General features: G+C 43.6%; 1 protein-coding gene across 2 annotated transcripts in view; it reads right to left on the minus strand.

Moving 5' to 3' along the window:
- The window catches only part of RNF128 (ring finger protein 128), a 651,941-nt gene that overhangs the window by 164,244 nt on the left and 466,986 nt on the right, over positions 1 to 20,711 (minus strand). For both annotated transcript variants that reach the window (XM_085608031.1, XM_085608032.1), the window contains exon 2: positions 12,689 to 12,936. In XM_085608031.1, the coding sequence (XP_085464157.1) occupies positions 12,689 to 12,936 (248 nt within the window). The remainder of the gene's footprint in view (positions 1 to 12,688; positions 12,937 to 20,711) is intronic.

The following is a 20,711-nucleotide window of genomic DNA, read 5'->3' on the forward strand; positions in this document are numbered from 1 at the left end:
ATGCCCGTCTGTAGGTGTGCCCGCTGCCCCCCGGCATCAACATGAAACTAGAGAACAGACAGCGCTAGAGCACGTGTTGGCATAGTGACTGGAGGGTTGAGTCATTACAACAACGAAGCACCAATTGGTGTAATGGGGAAAAGTGGGGAAGAAATGACATGTAGAGCGCGATTGCACAATTATACACAATTCAAGGACTTATAAAATGACGTTTCACAAAATGCAACATGGTTAATTTAACTAAAAAGAAAAGGCTCAACGAAAGGGTTTTGCTTGTGCAAATAGTGAAACTAACATTGTACAGTGCTAGAGAAGTGAAGGCAGCATTGTACAATAAACAAGCATTTGCAATGCAATAGGTCTCACACTTACGAAAGTTTAAGCTATTGACATTGTAAATGACAATGCCTTTTATTTAAGTTCTGAAAACAAAAATAAAAGGCATTGTTGTTTGCAATGTCAATAGCTTAAACTCGTGTAAATGCAAGACCTATTGCATTGCAAATGCTGGTTACAAAAAACCAGAAGTGTAGGTGTAATCTCTTAACCGAGTTTCATATTTTTCGCTCTTAACGCGGGGTAAGGGTAGGATGACGTTCTACTGTCAAACTCTGTTAAGGTTGAACATCTTCATTTATTTACATTCTTCGTTTATTCATCATTTCAAAAAACTATACAGGTTTCTTATTTCCATCGGGTTTCCTTAGTCATCCATCTGTTTTTTAAGAGGATATCTGTTTTTCAGAAGTTAGTTCTCGATATATAATTCTCTGTTTTTTTAAATTTATATTTCTCCTGTATTTTCCTGTACAGTACTCTGTTTAGAAACCCATCCAATCTCATTTTGGCTTGCTGCCGATAATCTGACTTTCTCAGTTACTCAGTGAAAAAGGTCTAACATGCACTTTTCCAACCCATAGTTTGGACCCGTCCAGGCTCGGCACAAACTTCATCAAGGACCAGGCCAGTTGGTCCACTCCTCACCCTCCGGCGATGGATCTCAGGACCCTACGGACCCGCTTTGAAGACAAGGGAAACCATCTCGTTTCCCATCATGTGGCGTACGTCATTCCATAATGGATGGGACGTGCTCTCCGTCACGTGAACTGTGTAAGAGGCTCTTCTGGGCAGTGTTCTGTCACTGCCATCTTGGAAAGTGGTATAAACGGGAATTAATGTCTATAGTCTGGCTTGTCTGTTATATGCCCCCCCCCCCATTCATACCCATTGGTTCTGTATTACTTGTCCTCCTTCCTTGTTCTAAGTGGGATATTTGCATTTGATGGTTTAATAAAAATCATCATGTTAGTATGCCACATCTGTTATACGCTATAATGTTGATAGTTTTAATATAGGTTTCCAACAGGTTACCTATGCAAACATTATCCCACTGTCTGTTTCCCCTCCTTGTTTGCTTATGACAAGTGAGAGTACTTTATTCATTTGTTACATATTATTAAAATCTATACTAACTAGCATGCATGCTTCTGTATAATTATGTATCTATATATTTCTTGTATTGGATGCCTCCTCCAGATAATACTGTATTCTCTTTATGCATCATTGACAATGGTTACTTGTATTTAGGTTTCTGTACTGCACTGATTGCACACATCTATCACCTAATGGGGGGAGGGGATGTAATGTAGATTATTATTACTACTACTACTCCCTATGTCAGCAGGTCACTCAAGACTGTTCAGGTGGTGCCAAGGGATCGCATCATTCAATCCCTGGGTATCGCTCTTTAATCTATGTACCAATCTTTATTAACGTTTAAATAGAAATGTTTTCATGTCTGTTACACTCCTAGGGATAAAGGTTTTGTCAATTACTACTAATTTTATGTCTTTTTCTGTGTGTTGCAATTCGAAAAAGTGTGCTGTTAATCTGGTTATGTTTTTTGTGCATCTAAGGTTACTCATGTGTTCCATTATTCTCACATTTACCAGTCTTGTTGTCATGTCAACATAGAAATAGTTACAGGGGCATTTTATCATGTATATCACATTTTCTGAGTTAGAACTGGTATGTGTATATAGATTCCATGGATATTTGTGGACTAGATCAACAGTTTTGACATTATTAGTCAATGGGCAGGCTTTGCATGCTCCACATGCATAGTGTTTCACTACTGGTGGTATACCCCACAGATTAGGTTCTGGTCTCGGTTTCACCAATGATGGTCTTGTTTGTACCAGGGAGTCTCTAAGATTCGTACTCTTCTTAAATGAGAAGAGTGGCGTTTGTAACGTCAATCCTCCTCAGTTGAGGATGCACCAGTTCCGGATTACAATTTTTTAACACAGTTTGAGGCTGTGCTATATGTCGTCACACAAATATTTCTGTCCACCTTCGGTCTCGCATAGGTCTCCAGAAGGGATTTCCGGTTACTAATTCTACTTTTAGGGTACTTTTGTTCCGGGAGTTTATTGCACAGCTCTTTTGCTTGCACCTCAAAATTGTTAATCTTTGAATATCTCAGTAGGCGAAGGAATTGGCTATAAGGTAGATACTCTATTAAGGCTTTTGGATGGAAGCTCTGGAATGACAGCAAATTGTTCTTATCTGAGGGTTTGTGTTACAACCGGCTCATCAATTTGTCATCCACTGGTTTTATTTCCAAATCCAGGAATGGTAAGGAGGTGGTGGTGGTTACTGTGGATGTGAAGAACAGAAAGGGGTTCCTACTGTTCAGCCACCTTAGGAATTCTTCCAGTGAGTCCCTATTTCCTTTCCAAATCAAGAGGATGTCATTTATGTAATGGCGTCCGAGAAACCCACTTTTGGCAGGATTTTTCAATTTTTTGGTTTTAAAAAATAAAAAACTGTCTGCTTTATGAAAAAGAAACCATGCGAGAAATTGTCAGTTTAACAAGCGTCAAACATCCCTATTTTTGGTTAAGTAACTTTGCACATTATAAATACTTCAGATATTAAGTGATTTCCTCAAATATTATATGTTGTATGGTAATTCATCAGAGTTGGTCAAATCCGTAATTTCACCTTAAAAAACGTAATCATCTTTTATGGATTCACATGGAAATTATCACACCTATATTTGCATTTGCGGTTTTAGTCCTAGAAAGAGCTTCTTTCCCAGGAGAGCAGGCCACCTAACTCTTATGCTTAAGATTACCCAGGGAGACAGTGTGCCAGACCGAGATGCAGGTTGCTCATTACGATGTATACCCTCAAGCTTCTATAGTCTTCAGTTCGCTTGTTTTATAAAGGTTACCCATATTAGAGCACATTTTAGTGAAGTGTGGTGGGACCATATTGTGTTTGAGTAACCTATGCCTCTTGATGATTTGTTTACCTGAAAATACACCCTAAAACTAGAGTTACCAAAGGAATCAAAACCAGGTTCTCCACAAACAAACGTCAGTGAAGTTAAGGGGTAAGGTTTTACTGAATTTAAGAAAGTACAGCACAGGGCGCAGGAACACTCACAAAAAAAGAACCGATTCACAAAGACATGTAAGAGTACAGAAAAATGTACTTCTGTAGTACAATAAAAGGACTATGTAAATGTGCCCGAAAACATCTAAACTTGGAATAATCTGGGAATATTCATAGAATTTTTGGGTTTAGTTAGTACAAACAGAATGCTCTTTCACTAATAGGGAGTTGGACGTTTCATGGCGAATCAAAAAAGCGATAAAGAGCACGTAGAACCTTCCTACTTGATCATGTTTGTTTCAACGCTTCTGGGGTGGGATCAAGTGCCCTTCTATGTGTGTAGTGTGTAGGGGGAACTTGCACTTTGTGTGAAAGCATGTTTTATGCAAGCATTTGAAGTCATGTACAGTTGGACACACTCACTGCTCTTGCTCCTCCACTTCTCATACTTGCTTGCTTCCATTTATCTTCAGTGGAGGTGGGGCAGAAAACCTGGACAGCTGAAGTTTCAGGACCTTTGTTTTGTATCGACATTTAGAAAGCCCTATATTTTTTTAAAAAGCCCTATATTTGCTATTTTGCTCTCTTTTCCCACCCTCTACTTCAAGTGTTTAGGGAAGAAGAGTAACCGCAATAATATCACAGGTCTTTCCTCCCACCTTTCAGCCCTGTTCAATAACCCGGGAGAGGGGAGCCCTAGATAAGTGGCTACAGAGTCCTAGGATTTCTTCTTCGAATGATGAAGCAGCATAGAAAAGCCCAGGGGGGAGAAAGTATGCCAAAAAGTTCCACTGAAGTCGAGTTGGCACAAGAGTTAACAAGCTCCATCTGTTATACAAAACAAATACAGGTGTAGGACTTGGCCTTTTTGGCTAAAGTTCCCTAAACTTTTTGCTTTCCCACTAGACCGCTTTCCTGAGACAGTTGCCAATTTAGATGCTTGGGTACTTTAACACTGCTAATCAGTGTCAAAGTGCAAGGGTTCCCTATGTAAAGTGCAGTGGTAATTGTTTGGCCATGATTAGTAGGTTATTGTAAGGAACAGTGGTCCCATTCAAACAGAGTAAAGTAAGATGCCGCAATTAGTACAATGAGAAATTGGGTTTATGTATAATGACAATGCAAAATTACTGGTCAATACAATTAAATAGTAACTTGTGTGTGTCACTACATTTACATCGATTTCCAACACAGTGAAAAAATGTATCAATAGGCACTGGCCTACATTAAATGCTGGCAATCTCAAAATAGAACGCCCCCTTTTTGCCTTAAAAAAAAAATAAGAGTATTAAAGATCATCTAGTCAGGGCCGCACTACCGGAAATAAAAAGGGACTGCACTCTCAGAACTTTCTGTAATCTACCACCCCTGGTGGGCCACTTCAAATGTACAGGTTGCAGTGTATGTTGTCTCACATCGGACACCAAAACATTTGTGCATGGTAACATTATCACCTTGAATAATTTTTCTAATTGTAACACTAATGTTATATATGCCATAACTTGTCCATGTAACCTGATCTATGTGGGGCAAACAACGCAGAAGATTAAAGTCCAGATTTGCCAACATAGAAGCAGGATCCGCTGTAAGACCGCTAATGCGCCTCTTGTCGAACATTTTACGCAACTTAATCACACTGAGGACGACATGAAATGGCAGGTTATCAGTGTGATCGTACAATCTTCAAGGAACATGAACATAGCTGCTGTTCTCACCAAGGAGGAACTCAAATGGATAATCCGCTCTGACAGCCTCCACACAGGACTGAACCGACTTGAGGATTGGTCCAACCTACTGTAATCCTTTGTATTTTATACTGAGCCTGTTTCCATTCTTTCCTTGCCCATTGTACCCAACTCCCCTTCCATTCTTTCCCTTACTTTTCTTCCCTTGAATTTTAATCCTGCCTTCACTTATGGCTACTCTTATTAATATTATTATCACTCCCTCCTCTAGCTACCTCTCCACCTCCCCCCTACACTGATTCTCTGATCACCTTTCTGCTGCTCCCCATAATTTTTTCTTACCTTACCCTCGAGCAGCACTAACTCTGGCTCTTTATCGTTTCCCCTCCTACACTTCCCCTTCACTCTCTCCACCTCTGTCATGATCACCTCCTCCCTTCAGCGCACATAACATGACCACCATCCCTCCCTATTGATTCTCTACCATTCCATCATGGCCGCCTCCATCGTCTGTCCTGCTTGTCCCTCTTCTCTCGCAACTTCTGGGCGGCTCTATTTTAACCCCTGTCCCAGTTAGTCCCTCCCATTCGCTCGTACTCTATGAGCCTTCACATCTCCAATCACCACCGGCACTGAGGGAACTCATATCCTGGATCTCTGCTCCGACTTTTGGTAAGCCTTCGCCGCCTTCCTTGCACCGTGCCCGGTTGCCCCCCACCCCCTCTACCATGCTCACCTTAATTTCTCTCCCACAGGAACTTCGCAGTTATATCACGCCTCCCCCCCCCGGGACACCCGTAATGCTCGGGACTTCCAAACCATTCTCTTAACGTCCCACGAGGCTCCGATCCAGAGTTTACTTACCCTCCTGACACGTCCGCGCCTCAGACATACCTAGCTGGGTCCTTCTACACGCTCGTACTCGACGAGTCCTCACACATCGTGAATTAAATCGAGACCTCGCATCCAGGATCTTCGCTGTGACCTATCTGGTAAGCCTTCGCCGCGTTCACTGCCTCTTGCCCGTTGCCCCCCCCCCCCACCCCGACCATCTTGCTCATCCTACCCTCCCTTTCCCCGCAGGTCCTCCACGTTAGTATCCCTCTACAATCGGGACTCAATTACTTCAAACGAGGCACCGACCCCGTCACCGCCTACCCGCCGGACGCATTCGCGCCTCAGACCTTCCCCGCTTTGCGTGGCTTCTGTTGGATTTCCTTGCCTTGGTTTATTTTGACTTTTCGCCTCGTAAGTCCTCTCTCATTCCTTACTCTGTCACCTTATCGCTTGCACCACTCCCTTCTCTCGCTCACCGTTTGGATACTCCCCACTGCCGGGATTCACCATTCTTTTCACCTTGCACCTTCTCTATTATCATTCTCCTCAGACTCTTTATTCCTATGCTTACCATAGGACTGACTATCTTCACTCACTACCTTTTCTATCTACTCCCTTATACACCAACCCCTACCTTTCCCCCCTCCACCTTCTTTTCCCCCCCTCTTCTCTTTCAACCTAACCCCTCCTTTCCCCCCCCGCATCCTCCATTGAGCATGTTATACACCTCTTTCATCTCCATGATCCGCCTATGTTATATTTTAACCCTACCTCATTTTTTCCCACATTCTCTATTTTTTCTCCCCTCCTCCCCAGGCTACCTCCCAGGTAATCCTGTCATCCCCTGAAGAGATCCCATTATCCACACAGGGATCGAAACGTCGACAACCATTTCTAAACTCCCTTGTATCTTTATCTCAAATGTTGGAGTATGAAATGCCTTACTGACTTTTTGTTAATGCTTACTTTCATGCACTAAAAAGTCACCTTTTAATCACTTGCCTGGGTTCTGGAATTCGGCCGATTTCCCTTTTACCCTGCCACTGAAACTCACTCACTGGTTCGTTATTTCCTCGCTTACTATTTAATTGTATTGACCAGTAATTTTGCATTATTTTTATACATAAACCCAATTTTTCATTGTACTAATTGCGGCATTTTACTTTACTCTGTTTGAATGGGACCACTGTTCCTTACAGTAATGTACCTACCCTCTGTCACGTCTGACTCCTAGGGTCTCCTTGTCTCTTAACTCATGATTAGTATGTTGGCCTTACTAGCAAAGTCCCTAGTGATGTGCACTGTGTGTGCAGGGGCTAGTAATGCAAAGGTGCACAGAGAAGGGAACTCAGGCATTCAGTGTAGGGCCTGCGCGCAGAGTGCTAAATGAGTATGTTGCCCTGACAAGTGCAACCACTTCTCAGGCCTTACGTTCCCTTCTGCATACACATGGGGCACCCCTGTGGTAGGTTCCAGGTAACCCCTGGGCAGGGTGCAGTCTAGGTAAAAGGCAGGACATTTACTGAGGTGTTATGTCCCGACAGTGAAAAGCTCACCATTTAGTTTTTCACTGGCGAAAGGCCATTCTGCCCATAGGATAGAATGGGGGAGGCTGGGTATTGTGTTTGGTAGCCTAGTTTGCTGTAAGTTTATAATGGAGAGGTGAAGTTTAGTATGTATGAACTCACAGCGTCGTAACGCATCTTTCTGTGAAGGTGGTTTTGTCAGTGTGTGTTCATAAACCACTCTTTTAAAAAGTGGCGGAGTTTTGTGCTTCAAGCATTTGTGTGTCTGTTGAATGTGGATTGACTTTCTGGATTTGTGAGGTAAGAGGAGCTGGGAGAGGTCTTGACCCAGGGAGGGGTTGAGATGGCACCAGGCTGCCCTGCATCTGGAGAGTAGGAAGAGGAGAAACCCAGGAGGTGAAAAGGCCTGGACTGGTGCTATAAACCAATTGACCTATCTCCAGCTGAGTGATTAAGGATCCAGACCCCCAGTATCAAAGGGAGAAAGGGGACACTGGGAGGGACACACCCAGAACTGATTTTATGGAGGGGTCAGGGACCCCTGAGCGCAAAGAACTTTAAAGACATGAAGGGGTATAAACAGAGAACTGAAACCCCTAGAATTTGGTGTAGTTTTGAATGGCAAAATGGACAGGTCGAGTCTGCAAAGGCTTTGGCCTCTTTCATGATCAAGAAGAACCTCTGCCAAGGAAGGAGTTGCTGAAGAGACTGCTGGATAGGACTTACCCTTGCTTCGTGATCCGGGGCTGGCCTGCAGTTTGTAGCTTTTACTAAGGAAGACACTGATGGGACATTGCAGTGGGTGGTGTCCCCCACTTCTTGAGCAGGACTGTGCTTTGTGCTGTGTGCTGTGTCCTGAATCCCAAGGGCCCGGGGTGAGCTGGCTCCCTGTTTGGTACCACAGGAACATAAAAGTTTCCGGAGACATCCCAAGCAGCACGGTGTGCGCGTGCTTTTGCAGCTCGAGACCCTCCGAAGTTGTGCCTTGTGATCGTGGGCACATGGGAGTAAACTGACACGTGGACGTGCAAGGAGTGTGTTGTGCTGCAGCGAGGGCGTTGGGGAGGAGTGCCAGGACGTTGTGTGCACCGAGCGAGGAAGTGAAACACGGACACCCGAGGAGCGTGTCGTGGTGCAGCCAGGGCGTTGGTGAGGAGCGCCTGGTCATGGTGTGCACCACGAGAAGAAGTGAGTCTCTGATACGCATGGTGCGTGTCGTGGTGCAAGCTGAGGCGTTGGTGAAGAGCACCTGATCGTGTGCACCAGAGGAGGCGCGAGTCTCTGTCACGCAGAGTGCGTTTCGCGGTGCAACCACCGGTGCTGGTGAAGAGTGCCTGGGTGGTGTGTGCACTGAAATCGAAGTAGGTCTCCACAGTGCTGAGGGCGGATCTCGGTGTCTACTGAGACCACTGGAAGGAGGGCCATATCATCAGGCCCTCCGAGTGAAGCAGTAGCAGCCCGGACCGGCAGCCCCGGAGGAGCTGAGCGGCCGACCCAAGCCCGCCAACCCCATCTGACGGAGTTCTGGATCAAGGCCCAAGTTGCTGAAGGAGGAGAGGAGAGTGGGGTCGCGCCCCCCACAGGTAACGTGGATCACTACCTGTGGTGGGGTGCGGGCACTCTCTCGGCCTCTCGCTTCAATCAGCTGCGCAAGCCTGTTGCTTTGGCTCAGATCTAGGCCCGTGCTGGCCCAAGGAGGGACAGTACAGGGGCCAGAGTGAGAAGCGGTACTTTTGTGTTATCTTTGATCCATGATTGGGGGCAACTGTTAACGTAGCACCTAAACTGTCGTATTAAACTTTGCATTACTGCTGCTAACAAACTGTCATATGACGTCTGATCTAATTTGTGCCTGACGAACTACATGCTGGGGGCGCTACACACTGCATTATTTTTCCCTTGCAGAGTACATGACTAACGTGGCGCCTTGCACTGTTTTTCCATTGCACAAATATATGAATGTAGCATGACGCATTGCTTTGTTCATTCCTTGCACAGGGCATGCTGGTAGTGATACGCATTGCATTATTCCTTCTGTTGCAAAGTACATGATTGTGGCGTTACATATGACATTGTTTCTCTAGTGCACAGTATGGGGGAATATCGTTACGCATTGCAGTATTTCTTTTCTGTTGCAACGTGTGTGATTCTAGCAATACGACCTGCCTAACCTTTTGGGAACGGTTAGAAGTAAACGTGACTGTTGGTTAGAAGCTGTGGTTGGGATTTAACCTACCAATCCACCGGAAGGAATAATATCCACTATTATGTCGGTTTTGTAGCGTGTGTTCATATAGCATATCTTCTTGTATAAAGATTATACTCGTTTTATAAAAACTTGTGTGGAGTCTATTTGTGGTGGCATCTGTGGTTTGCTGTGGGTGTGGTTGCACATACTGTACACTCGTGCCTTGGAGATCAGCCTGGCTGCTCGTGCCAAGCTACTAAGGGGGAGAGCAGGGCTCTCTCAGAGGGTGTCCTTACTTAGCTTAACGTTGAAACGAGGGGTCCGGATTTTGCACCTGGCAACAGTGGTGCAGGACGGGGACTCCTGGCTCCAGCATTTAGTGGCAGCGGTGAGTGACTAGGACCCCCCCCTTTCCAACAACAGGTATTTCAAGATAGAGCTCTGCAGTAAACTCTAAGTCCTTTCCAGCATCATCCCGAAAGACGAGGCAAATTGCAGCTTCTCTTCACCCGATAAGCCAGCTTTAGCCTGTCAAGGAACATCTCTTCAAGAGCCCACCCCTGCCCAGACAGACCAATCCTGCAACCTCAGCATCATCGTGGACAGTAAGCTATCTTTGAAGAAACAGGTAAACATAGTTTAATCCGCCTGCTTCCACAGCCGGAGAATGCTTCTCAAGATATTCAGGTGGATCCCAAACACCAGAAGTACGGTCATGCAGGCTCTCGTAAAAAGCAGGCTGGACTATGGGAACACACTACGTAGCGATCACTGCACACCTACTGAAAAGACTACGGACAATTCAAAACTCAGAGGCAAGACTCATCCTCGACCTCCCCAGACAGACCCACATCAAACCCCACCTCAAGAAGTTTCCCTGGCTCCCGATCCAGAAGAGATGCTGGTTCAAGATATTGGCCCACACATACAAAGCCATAAACAACGAAGGACCAGCATATATCAACAAAAGCATAACCTTCCAGCAACAGACCAGACACCTACAATCCGCCACCCACTCACTCGCAGACACTCCCTGATCTGCCGAAGTAACAGCAGAGGATGCTCCCTCTCACATCTAGCAGTCAAGGCTTGGAACAAGCTGCCTCGGCACCTCGGGACCGCCTCATCGCTCCGGCAATTCAGGAAAGGGCTCCAGTCCTGGCTGATCCAATGAGCAGATCTCCATCAGCAGTCAGCTACTCCAGCGCCTTGAGAATTTCACAGTGATTTGCCTCGCTTTCTAAATCCTTGAATGATAGATGTTGGTATATTTCTCAGCCACACTTCTCCAAATAATTATTGTAATAGAGGTGAGTGTGATGTACTAAGAATTGCGTCATGGGGTTCGAGTCATTCTTGAAGTTCCAGAAGTTTTGGAACATAGAGGAGTATTACAGCTACACTTGAGAAATTCTTTTTGCATTACTCATTGGTCTAAGGAACACTTTGTTTCATGGGAATTGTTGCCCGAAGAAACAAAACTCTTTTCCATGGTCTGGAGTAAGCCCTCTCCTTCAACCATCGATTCAGACCAACCCTAGCCTGATTAGGGTTTGTACATGGATTTGATTCTTTTGAGTCAGCAAAGAACCGCTCAACCTTGCCAAAGCCCTTTTTGGAAGGATCCATCCGTGAATTGAGATATTGTCGAGGTTGCACCAAAGCCAGGGATTGATGCTGTTAAAATGTTTTACAATGAAAAGCAAATTCTAACTAGAACTATTTTTCAGGTGTTCCTGCATCCAGCCCACACATTCATAATGCAGCATCTTGTTCAACTGTATTTTGATAACATTAGTTTACTTTAAGCATGGATTACAGTGCTAGTAACTTTTGGGCTTAATACGTTTATTATTTGCAATAATTTACATTGCTGGGTGATAAATGTATCATCCCTAAGCTGTCTGAACTGTATTGTTTGATTAACCTTCCAATATCATCACATTAGGAGAGGCAAAACCAGTGCTTAATTTAAGCCAGTGGTTTCCAGTGCACAGCAACACCACTTAGTTGTGCACACTGGCACTTATGACAGTCTGCCACATGGTGGAGCATATGTTTAATTTAGAGAGAAGCACAGCAACGTTTATTATTTTAATATACATTGAAAATGACTACTACCTACCACCCAAGCCTTTCTTATAGTCTTGGGGGGGCTGGAATATTCAGAATGCTCACACTTGCAGGAGTGTGATGGTTAGTAGTTGTGTTGGTACTGTGATTGACCGTGCTAGCTAGGGCAATGGGTGGTGTAAGCTGCAATGGTCTCCTTACGAGTGCCCTGGCATTTTTTTTTTTTTTTTTTTAAGAATTAGGCACTGGGCAAACATAAGTCGTCCATTTTTTCTCAGCCAGTTACTAAAAAGCAATCTTAGCAACGTTAAAAGCCATTGTTCTTGTTTTTCGAACAACTGATTTTTGTGAGAACGTGGGTTGAGGGCCCATTGCAGTCGACTATAAAGAAACAAATGCTCCATGAACAAACATATCCTAAAATACTTTTACAAATCTATTTCACTTCATCCTCTGGATAACCCGAGTAAACTACATATCGATTTTGGTATTTCTATCCAAAAACAGCACTGTTATTAGTCTAGGAAGAACAGTTTATCAATTTCTACTATTTTTTAAAACAAATCACAAAATGTATTTTAAATAGAAGAAAGATACAGAAGCAAAAGAGAGGTGAAACAATAGGTGGTCCACAAAGATCAAGGACAAACCTTTTATTGATAGTGTCAGCGTTAGGTGGGAACAAATACGGAAAATGGTCACATAGATGGTTGCCGAAGGCACTACCGTCTGGAGGTATTTGGGGGTGCAATACGAGGAAAAAACAAGAACCTATTGAACGGAGGATGTAGCTACATATGTAGCAAAAAAAAAAAAAAAAAACAATCGGTATTGAAATTATACCAGTCCTAGGACACCAAAATACATCAAGAAATGCCTGACCCCCAGTATGCAAATGTTAAATTATTTAACAAAGTAACTGCAGAAGAACATGATACAGAAACAAATGGCAAACAGCACAGAGTTGGAATACGAACCAGCTTCCTGTTCTGTGCCCTTGTCAGCCTTAGCCTTCTTGCAGAATAGAAAATGAAGTATCCCACAGTTGCAGCTGTGACGATGAAGAAGGAGACGGAGACAAAGAAGATTGAATAATGATTCATCCAGGCTCCATGCTTCTTTGCGACTTCGATGACCATAGTAACTTGGATTCCACTCTTAATCAGGCCTAAGATTTCTCTACCTTTGTCGTTACCAATCATAATTGCAACTGTATTGTCAGTACCTACAAAAGAAGCAAAAGATGGATCATAAAATTTTCTGAAGTAAGCATGTTAATTTCCTCTGGCAAAGTATGTGCAGAAACATTATGACAATATATATCGGCTAAAGTACGCCTTGACATGCATTACAAGGACATTGCAAGTCACCCCGGAGTTACATGGTCATTTAAAGGAATGAGGCCGAAGGCAGAGTTTCATTACATGGATATGGAACTCCAAGGTGACTTGCAATACCCTTATCATGCAAGGCAGAGGGTACTTTATCCCTTATAATACATGATCAGACCATCACCCTTCTCACAAATAAATTACATCCTTGGTGCACAGGTCTTTCATAAGAAAGAGAGAGCTTGTTTGTTAACATGAAAAATACAACTAGAATCACTATTGCAAAAATTAAACATCAAATAAGTGGTTACCTAGTTGTTGAATAAAGATATTAGAAGCAGTTAAATACAACTCATTCAAAACAAAAACAAAAATGCAGGAGAAATATGCAGACAGATTCTAACTTTTCTATAATTTCTCAAAAGAGTGCAAAAAATAAACATGTTGCCATAAATATCTACTTTCTGCTTAGGAGTGTTGAGTTAAAAACACAGAGCAGAAGAAAGAAAAGCAAAGTTTCGTTCCTTTAAACTGCTGCTTTAATTGAGCTCGGTGAATTGACCTGCCTTTCTCCTCAGCTGCCGACTATGGCAGCAGGCACTGTGAAGTCTGAACTAGACTGTAATACGATACCTATTACATCTGAGTTTTTATGTCAAATCTTTTTAATCAGCAACTGTGTGTCACAAGTCGCCAATGATCAAGAAATTAGAGACGTTTATTTATAAAGAGATTGTCTAAGATGAGGCAATATCAGAGTGTTGATCAGATGAACAGTCAAAACAACGTATGTACTGCTTACAAATAATTGTGTTTATAAAAATCAGAATATTCTACAATGCAGTAGACCTTTAATAGTTAGGTTTACTTCACTTATGGGACTTTAAACACTAATTCGGTACAAAAAAAAAAAAGAAAAAAGTCAAGCGTACACAGCTCTGAAAGCACCTACTAGGATAACTTTTTGTATATAAAGGTGTGCACATTATTCTGCCACACTATCGCCACAATTATGATGCCGGTCGGACGAGAGTCCGACGGGCATTGTTACGGTAAAGGAACTGTCCGATAGGTAGTCGGCAGTCCCAACTGCCTAATTAGGTCAGAAACATGCCCTTTGGCATTGAGGCTTGTACAGCGGCTCTGGGCCGCTGTACAAGCCTCAATGCCAAAGGGCTGCAGCACAAGCCCCAATGCCAAAAGCATGATTTTAAACATCCCTGCACCGTGTGGGATGGGGCATGAATGTTTGTGGAGGCGCCTGTGGTGCCCCCTTGGCCTCATAGCGGATGTCGCGGAGGTATAGGGGCCCAGCTAAAAGCCCAAAAGTCAGTTTCCAACAGCCTTTCACAAGCGGTCGGACCGCCATTGAAAGGCCATCTGAAAGGGCCATTGTAATCCCTTTGAGCAGGCACTGCTATCCTTGTAGGGATTCCAATCTGACCTCCGGGCCAACGGGCTGCTGGAGCCGGTCATAACCAAAGTGGTCTTTTTCTCAGATGTGCGGTCGGACGGACCGTATTGTAATGCGGGGGTCTGACCACAGCTTCAGATGTCGGTCCCACCGACATCATAATGAGCCCCTATGTTGCAGTGAAGAATACAAAATGTGCACTTATTATCGCACCAACTCTACATTGTAAGAAATTTAAAGAATATCTTGTTCAAGGTCATTGGTACTTTCACATGTTTCTCGCTTCTGCAGGCAGAATGTCTAGGTATTCCGATATCACATCGGATTAAAAAACACAGTCAATTAATGCCATACAGAATATAATTACTTTAGACTCTAAAGGTAAAGAGGTTATTAGAAATGGCTATCGGACTCAAAATCCTAGACAAAATGTGGAGGAAGGTCTGCCACTGCCTATATATGGTTTGACGCTAAAACGTTTCGATCTTATGGTTGCCTATGTTAGGCCCGGAGGTGGTAGCTTCTTTCCAACAATAATGTTTTGCTATTAGGGGATGGACTCATGGGGGACAATCGAGTAAGCTGTATCCAAGTGGCGATTAAGGGTTAGGTGGTATATGGGGACCATAGCAAGGCCAATATGGATTGGTCCAAGCATTTTGGTTGTGGGCATGTCACTGTGATGTTTAGCCCCTGTATATAGGAGGATCTCAAATGCACCACAATTACATGAGAGTCTATTTATTATTGTATTTGTGCTCTGGATAGGACTGGACTCAACATTTGAATCTGACACTTCCTATTATTCTATTAAACGAAGTGTGTTTGTGTGTGCCAGGACAAAACATTGTAAAATGATCACGTGTCTCTTGGTCCAGCTCAAAAATAAATAAAACAGAAATAATAGGAAGCTCTGTAGTCAACGGTGGCGGTTCCTGCATAACAGTTTTGGGGCTCCGCCCCCTCCTAATTTATGGAGTCCTTTTTAGCATTGAGCCTGTGAGTGTACACGCTAGCACTGTGTTGTGACTTGTATGGTTACTTTGCATCCTTTTTAGTTACCTGTTCCCTGCTGCTCAGCCAGTATGAATGTGAGGTGTGTGGAATGATGGAATGCTTGATGAGTTAGTGGAATGCTGGAGTGCCTGTTGACAGACAGTTGGACTGTGTGGGCTGTGCAGAAACGATGCTGCTCCTGGTGGGGTTGAACTTCCCATCTTCTGCTTACCATATAAACCTGTAACTAAGCTTAATAAATCATCTACTTATAATCTGCAATATGGCTACCTCTGGAATTCTTTTGGAATACAACACTCAAGCATCTCGCTTGTAAGACTCTGTTATTTACAGTAAAGGGCTTGGACCCTGCCCATTGCTAGCCATTTGTGGGCTTCATGGTCACTCTTCTTTGTGGCCTCTGCATTGGCCAGCACAGACCCAAATGTAACCTCCATTCCTTGCTGTGGAGCATGGACCAAGCACAGACTGCTGGACTTATTCAGTGCCCATCTGCTGCCCGCGACGTAATTGAGGTACTATTTCTTCTCTCTCCCCCCTTTCCCCCCCCCCACTCTCCCTGCTTCCTCCCTTGAAGGTGCACACTGCAGTCACCATATCCCTCGGATGTGTTCTGCGCTCTGCTCTGTTGCGCCAGGCAGGCAGTCTTTTGCATGAAGTAAATGCAGTCCATTCTGCCCTAGTTAACAAAACAGGCCCATGCTCTCATTGGACACCAAATGTTGCATGTTGTTATCTGATGAGCTGCCTTAATCATTCCAGAGGTTATGAAAGTTCTGATCTGTGTGAATGAAAACCCGTGCTGTGCTCATATCTGCCCATAATGTCACAGCCTCGAACACTGCAGAGACATTTGTGTCACCGCCGGTGTCTCTGACAGTTTACAGAATGGACTTTTACAATACGTGTCCTTTGTGCTTCCTCCCTCGGCTGCCATGATAACCGTGCCAAAAAACAAACAGCGCCCTTGTCAGACTTCACAGAGCTATGCCTGCCTGGTACATCAAGTGTGGGACCCTGACTTCTGGAGTCACCCTCCCATCCTAGGCAGCTTCTGCTCAGCACAGTCAAGATAACGCTTAAGATTTGAAACCTCTGGTCGTGTAACACATTTATAACACCGTAAAACATCAGCCTCTTGTATACCTTTAACAACCATGAAAAGACTACAATGGATTCAGAACTCAGCTGTCAGACTACTCTTGCATATCAAACCATGAGACCACATCTCACCTGCCTTGAAAGCCCGGCATTGGTTACCGGTTCTCAGAAGATCCACGTTCAAGGTGCTTTGTATCACCCACGAAGCAATACATGGAATGGGACCGCTCTTCATCAGGAATAAAATCACCAAACACATTCAACAAAGGAACCTCCGCTCTAAAGTGGCACCTCGCCTCAAAATCCCAAGATACAAGAAAAAAACCATGGGTGGCACATCATTCTCTGTTCAAGCAGCCAAACTATGGATCTCTTTACCCCCCTACATAAGATCCAAGGACAACCACCTTATCTTCAGAAAACTTCAAGAATTGGCTCTTCCCCACATAAGCACCATACGCAAACAGAAATTTACAGCACATCCCTCTGTAAATAAGCATTTATTTGACTATATAGATATGTACCTATCTTTGTGTATTGCTTTGTATGAACATGTAGAATAATTATGTTAAAAAATAAATACAAATATATTTTTAAAGTACAGTAACACTTGAAAGCCAGAGTTTATCTAATGCATCTTTTTACTTCCTTTATGCATCTATATACCTTCCATGTACTTGGATCTATATATTTATTACTTTTCTCCTAAAAAGCATATCCAATGCACTATCCTATTTCTTATCCTATACCTCTACCAATATATTTAATCTATATATACCTACATTCTTTATGCATCTATATACTTTCCATGTAATTATGGATCTATATATTTATCACTTTCTTCTAATTCAGCATAGCCAATGCGCTACCGATTTCTCAACATATACCTCGATCAATATATCCTCTACATCCACTATCTAATTTATCCCAAACTCCATACCACTACTATGATCCCCAAAATAACCCTTTCTAGACTCTCCCATACTCTACCCCTCCTTACATCATCTGACACCTCTTACTATACAGATGCCCCAAAACAGGCCTTTCTAAACTCTTCCCTCTGACTCTTCCCCTCCACATCCCCTTTTTACTCATCCCAAAGCCTCTTACTACCACTATGACCTCCAAAAAAAACCAAAAAAAATTATATATTTTTAAATAAATCCTTAACTCTATCCCTCCACTATCCTTTTCAATCAAAATAACAGACTAACATGTTCACTTCTCAAATTTCATATTTCACTATACTAATTCACCACTAATCCTTTATGGGTTCCAGAGTAGCATGCTACTCACCAAAAAAGAACTTCAACACCTCATCAGAGGTAGCAAGCACTATATAAATGCAAACCTTTTTCCCTCTTCTATCCCTCCACTACCCTGCTCTATCCAAATAACTAACATATCCACCACTCAAATTATTTTCACATTTCACTATACTAATTCAACACTAATCCTTTGAGAGGAGCGTGCTACTCGCCAAAAAAAAGCTTCAAAACCCCATCAGGGGTAACAAGTGCTATATAAATGTAAACCTTTTTTTCTCTCTTGTATCCCTCCGCTATCCTTCTCACTCCAAATAACCGACTAATATCCACCACTCAAATTACTTTCATATTTCACTATACTAATCCTTTATGGGTTTCCGGACTAGCGTGCTACTCGCCAAAAAAGCACTTCGAGGCCTCGTCAGGGGTAGTAAGCGCTATATAAATGCAATTACAATACAATACAATTGTATAAACAAAACCGAGTCGTATGTCCAAAAAAGGCTATTTCACTGCTCCATACCCACGGTGACAAAATGTTTTCTCGAGCTCCTGCCTGCAGGAGAAGAAATGTTGCAAGAGATTTAAACACTCGCCTTTATGCCCGAAGAGAACTTTAGGCAGTGAGTTAAAAAGAGCATTTTTGAATGATCTTAAGGCACTGACAGTTCTCCCGGCGGCATTTTGTCTTTAGCCATGCGGAAGAAAGGTAGTCTAAATTACGGCGTCTGTATACGATGTTCCACTGTACTCTAGCCTCGGACTGAGCTCTGAACTTTGTATTTTTGATCTCCCTTGTGCAGATAAACAAGTTGTACAATTTCACAAAGTTCTGGGGAGAACGTTCACTTTTTACCCACTGTTCGAATCTTTCACTTATTTCGGCATGTCTTCTGTTTTTTTCTGGGTTTTTTTTTTTTTCAGGCTGTTAACTCTCGCATTCTCTCAGAGAATTACAGAAGACTGGTATCTTGTCTTCAGTTATTTCAAATAAAGTTATGAGGCAGCAGCGCTCTGCTTCACTGCGTACTTCCTTTAAACTTTCAGCCATGTTGCACAGCAGCTGCTGCACAACCCGGCTGAAAGTTTGAAAAAACAAAAACACATGATGACTGACGGCGTTGACCATGTCCAAGCTCTTATTTCCTTAACTTTCAGACATGCTGCACAGTGGCTGCACTGCTGTGCAACATGGCAAAAAAACCTTGACAAAGCCAACACATCTCTCACAGGCAAGACCTACTGGCTTTGCCAATGCTTGTTTAATAGGAGTAAATTAGGATACGTCAAAAACTAGAGTTTATTCATGCCGGACATCCCGACTCCCGCCCAGTGAAGCCAAGATGGTCAGGCACTCGGGCCCACCGCGTATGTGAGCGCTGCAATGTTGATGGGGCTTACCTACGTGCAGCCCTTATATTTGATCTTCCAGCAAGTGCTCTCCATTCATGGTCTCCGCCTCCTTCAAGGGCAGTGGCGGTTTCTCCCTTAGGGCGGAGGAGCGTCACCCCCCCACCTTCCATCCCCACTGAGTGCAGCAAGCATGAAAAATAAAATGGTAATGAAGAGATTATTACTATTTTATATTTTATTTCTTCAGTACCATTTTATTTTTTATTTCAGCTGAGCAGCAGAGTAGGAGGGGGCGTCGCTGCTGATAGGCAGCAGCGAGCAGTGTTGCTGGTTCCTCCAGTATAAACTACGCATGTAACTTTGGCCGGCTGTCTCGCGACGGCCAGACACCCCATGCACATTTTTAACCTTCTAGTGTCTTAGACAGCTGAGTGGCGAGCAGGCACAGGTCCAAAGAGGTTGATGGAGCATCGAGGCAGTCCACTCCGACTAACTCTTGCACTCATCTCAGCAGCATGAGAGCAGCGTCCAGATTTGTACAGGGGAGTTGGAGGAGGCTCCAGCAGGACTCGCACGGACTGCATTCCAGAAGAAACGCAGGGGATGAGGAAGCATGGGTAAGTACATTTAGTATTTATTTCTATTATTTCAGGGTGGGCACGTTAACAAAAAAATGGAATGCACAAGCTCCCAATAATCTGCTGGGTCGACCTAGCTGGCACTTGCTTCACCTCATGTTTTTCCTATGGATGAGCCAGTGCAGTGGGATGGAGCGAGGAACAGCCAGCGTCAGAGTTCCATTATTCGTTACGCTGTCCACAGGCTTAGCATTGCCCAATTTGACGCTGCCGAATATAATGGATAAAAAGTATTGCAGACTGTGCATGCATGAAGAATCACAGTTTACATGTGCCTTTCTCCAATCCATAAACAAGCACAGATTAGAGAAATAACCCACAGTTGTTTGCTGTGCTTTTGCAACTGATAGCAGGGTTTGAGGTACAAAAGCTGAACATCAAAGCCAAGTGAATAAACAAACACTTCATGTACCAGGTTCCTAAATTTCTCTTTTGCTTTCTTTCTACGCCGTACATTTTGACCAGGATTAATAACTGCTGGGTCGCCTTTATCTAGGCAACTCTTGGCTCAATTGAAGCGAAAATCACAAATGGCTCCTGGGCACACACAGGCCAGAGTCACAGGCCTCCCCTGCTTGCCAAACTGCCCCTAAACAAGCCAACCTCTTAATCATTGACCCTGTGGGAGGCTGTCCCAAGGGGCTAGTTTACTGTTCACCGAGGGAGCCGTGGAGTCTGGGAACGTAACGGCCAGGTGACTCACAGGGACTGGTGACGTATGTATGATATAACTAGATAAAAGACTCAAAGAGAAAAGAACTGGTTAATTGTGTTACATATTTGATGAATAGAACCTCTGGAAATGGGTAACCAGCTTCTCAGGGAAATGGTTAATAGAAACTGCTGCTTAATAGTGATTCTGAAGGAACTGGTTAATA

The sequence above is a fragment of the Triturus cristatus genome, chromosome 5_2, assembly GCF_964204655.1.
Source record: "Triturus cristatus chromosome 5_2, aTriCri1.1, whole genome shotgun sequence".
In the NCBI taxonomy this organism is placed as follows: Eukaryota; Metazoa; Chordata; class Amphibia; order Caudata; family Salamandridae; genus Triturus; species Triturus cristatus.